Source organism: Eucalyptus grandis, chromosome 2 (assembly GCF_016545825.1).
Source record: "Eucalyptus grandis isolate ANBG69807.140 chromosome 2, ASM1654582v1, whole genome shotgun sequence".
Taxonomy (NCBI): Eukaryota; Viridiplantae; Streptophyta; class Magnoliopsida; order Myrtales; family Myrtaceae; genus Eucalyptus; species Eucalyptus grandis.
In genome coordinates, this window is record NC_052613.1 from 527,083 (window position 1) to 530,632 (window position 3,550).

General features: G+C 45.3%; 1 protein-coding gene across 1 annotated transcript; it reads left to right on the forward strand.

Moving 5' to 3' along the window:
* The first annotated feature begins 297 nt into the window (after window positions 1–297).
* Window positions 298–2,145, forward strand: LOC104434222 (cytochrome P450 94B3). The gene has a single exon (XM_010047195.3). It carries the CDS (start codon window positions 381–383, stop codon window positions 1,935–1,937), a length of 1,557 nt encoding a protein of 518 aa, XP_010045497.2. The 5' UTR covers window positions 298–380; the 3' UTR covers window positions 1,938–2,145.
* The last annotated feature ends 1,405 nt before the right edge of the window (window positions 2,146–3,550 follow it).

The following is a 3,550-nucleotide window of genomic DNA, read 5'->3' on the forward strand; positions in this document are numbered from 1 at the left end:
CTCCTTTCTTCCTTTTTATTGCTCGTGTGCTGATCAACTCAAAAGACCTTGGCAGCGTGCCTCGCATTGTCCGCGGACGCCACTCCAGGTCCGCCCAACATCGCCGTCTATCGTTTGACCCCCCCATAATCTCACCAATAATTATCACTTCTTTGTAGAAATTGAGTATGATGACTTTAACCCTCCTTTTTTAGTCCTCTCTCTTTCTCTCTATTCTGCCATTCAACTCTCTCTTTCTCTCTCTATAGAAGATATACACGCATCTCCATCGCCTTGCATCACTCAACCACGAGAAGAAGTAGGTGCCTATATATACACCAGCTCTTAGGTTTTTCTTCTCCCGAGTCTCACCCTGCATATCAACTTTAATCTCCCACACCATGTCTGTTTTCCTGTTTTTAGGGTTTTCTGTGATCTTGCACGCCTTCCTCTCCCTCATTCACCAATGCATCAACAAGAAAACACCATCCTACGCTTCTCATCGTATCAGCCACGGCCCTCCTTCTCATCCCATCATAGGATGTCTCCTCTCTTTCTACCGGAACCGTTCCCGCCTTCTCGACTGGTACACCGACCTCCTCTCCCAATCCCCTACCCAGACCATTGTCATTCACCGGCTCGGCGCGTGCCGCACCGTCGTCACTGCCAACCCTGACAACGTCGAGCACGTCCTCAAGAACAACTTCCACAACTACCCCAAGGGCGTCCCCTTCACCTGCATCCTCGGCGACTTCCTCGGCTGTGGCATCTTCAACGTCGACGGTCCTCTCTGGAGCACCCAGCGCAAGCTCGCCAGCCACGAGTTCAGCACCCATTCATTGAGGGACTTCGTCGTGCGGACGCTTGAAGCTGAGGTCGAGAACCGGCTCTTGCCGCTTCTCCAAGACTATGCCGATACTGATCGAACCTTGGACCTTCAAGACTTGCTCAGGAGGTTCGCTTTCGACACCGTGTGCCAAGTTTCTTTAGGCACCGACCCGGATTGCCTCGACCTCTCGCGCCCGCTGCCTCCTCTAGTGACTGCCTTCGAAAACGCGTCAAGGATATGCGCAATGCGGGGCACCTCCCCAGTTTATCTGGTCTGGAAGATCAAGAGGGTGTTGAACATCGGGTCCGAAAATAAGCTTGCCGAAGCTGTGAAGCTCGTGCATGATGATATACTTGATATAATCCGGAGCAGGAAGAAGAAGCTGCTCCAAGAGAATGATGATCAGCAGATTAAATATGACGGCGACCTCTTGTCCCGGTTTCTTGCGGCCGGGCACAGTGAAGAGATGGTGCGGGACATGGCGATAAGCTTCGTCATGGCCGGAAGAGACACCACATCGGCGGCGATGACGTGGCTCTTCTGGCTGCTTGCTCAGAACTCGAATGCTGAGGAAGCGATCGTGAGCGAAGTCGACTCGATTCTTGACCGGAGCTATAACAAGTGCTTAGATTTCAAAGCCTTGAAGGAGATGAGGTTCCTGAAGGCATGCCTTTGTGAATCGATGCGGCTGTACCCGCCAGTTGCGTGGGACTCGAAGCATGCCGCAGTGGACGACGTGTTGCCGGACGGGACCCTGGTGAAGAAGGGCGATAGAGTGACATACTTTCCCTACGGGATGGGAAGGATGAAGGAACTGTGGGGGGAAGACAGGCTCGAGTTCAAACCGGACCGGTGGCTGGTGGAACCGGGAATGGATGGTGGCGCCGAGGGGGAGTTGAGAGCGGTGAGTCCATACAAATACCCGGTGTTTCAGGCCGGTCCGAGGGTGTGCCTCGGGAAGGAGATGGCCTTCATCCAGATGAAATACGTCGTGGCGTCGATCTTGCAGAGGTTCGAGATCAGACCGGTACTCGAGAACCGGCCGGTTTTCGTGCCACTGTTGACCGCCCACATGGCGGGGGGGCTGAAGGTCGTGGTCAAAAAAAGGAAGGTACTGGGAAGCTGCTGAGTTGTTGCGACGAAAGGAGTTGGAGAATACTACATAAGATAGGGGCGGTGGCGGGGCGAATGCTTATCGTTTTTGTAGTTTTGCAGGCTTAATTGATTCAATGGAAAGATTATAAAAGCCTTCTCATATCTTCCCCTCATCCCTTCGGTATATGTATATCTACGCAATAACATAACTAGTGAGAAAGACGGGACAGACATAAATTAATGGAGAATAAGGATTATTAGATTGTGGATGTTAATGGTTTGGTTCGTATTTTCATGATATCAGAACCGTGGACCGACTTGAAACAAAAATGCAGTTCGGTATGATGTCGGAGCATTCCTAGAAGACGTTGATTTTGCAAAAGAGTCGTCGATTGCATTGTTATTAATCATGAACTAAGTTGCCGATCTACAAGGCAACTATTGATCTCCAATCTACTTCAATCATTTAGGGTCTGGAGGGTAATCGAACAAGTAAATCTTGGAGACATGCGACGAATGTTTATTTCTTATATCTTTAAGGTCTAGTAAATATCATTTAAGTTTCCAGAGTCCTTTAATTGTTGTTATTTTCTAGTAAAACTAGTTTGTCTTCTCTATGAGTTGTTTTGTCTTTCCAATGAGTCTTGGTAATTACTCATGCTTGGAGGGTTGTTCCAAGCTCATCTATATAAGCATGCTATGATGAATAAGAAGGTAGACTTATTTTGATTCATAACTTAATTAGTCTTTGGCTCGAGAACAAGAAAGATTTCTTGTTTTGCTCCTATCTTTTAGGTGAATTCTTACAAGTGGTGGGTGATCTATTTATTTAAGTTCTCGCTTTTTTTCAGCGTTAGGTTGGGGTCAAGTTTCTAGCTTTCCCATGTTTATTTTTCCCTGCGCTATTTCAAGCATCTGCCCCCAATTGAGCATCAAGGTATTCCAAGCCTAATCTACTACATTTGATTTCACTATATATGTTCATTGGGAGCTAATTTCAAATGTATTGGACAAAGAAATTTAGCAACAAACTAAACAGACAAAATTGCATAGGAAGTTCAATTCACCAAAACTTTAACTGTGGAAGACATTCAATCAAATTAAGTCTAATACAATAGCTTAGCGTGGTAGTACAATTGCCTGCAAAGATATACAAACATATTGGAATGATGAATGACCAAAGATCTCCCCATCTTTTCATCTAACAAAACCAATATTTTCCAGACATTCAATCATATTCAAGCAATCCCCATCATGGCTAAAAGACCATATTAGCTAAATTTCTTGACCAATTAATTATTGATATCGGAAAATTTCCATGAGGAAAACATCAACATATACTTTCCCATTGATGCTCTTGTTTGCTAGGTACTGTATTTATGTTACGAACAGTAATTGTACAACTCTACTTACAATTTTCGTCCTCCACTCTAAAGAATGAAAGCATCCAACAGTGCAATTATTCGATAGTGAAGCTATAGGGAGAATGATTAAACTTGCTTGTTGATCTCTTACATCGGTAATGCTTTCTCTATGGTGAGACCTCATTTTTGTCAATTTTTTTTTTTTTTATTGAAACTTTAAATAATCTCTTTTGATGAATTATAGTGCTTTTTTAGGATTCTTGGGGATGCAGGTGAGAAGGAA

Bases quoted from the DNA above. Each gene is read 5' to 3' on its own strand.
- LOC104434222 (XM_010047195.3), top strand. From the start codon at position 381: ATGTCTGTTTTCCTGTTTTTAGGGTTTTCTGTGATCTTGCACGCCTTC.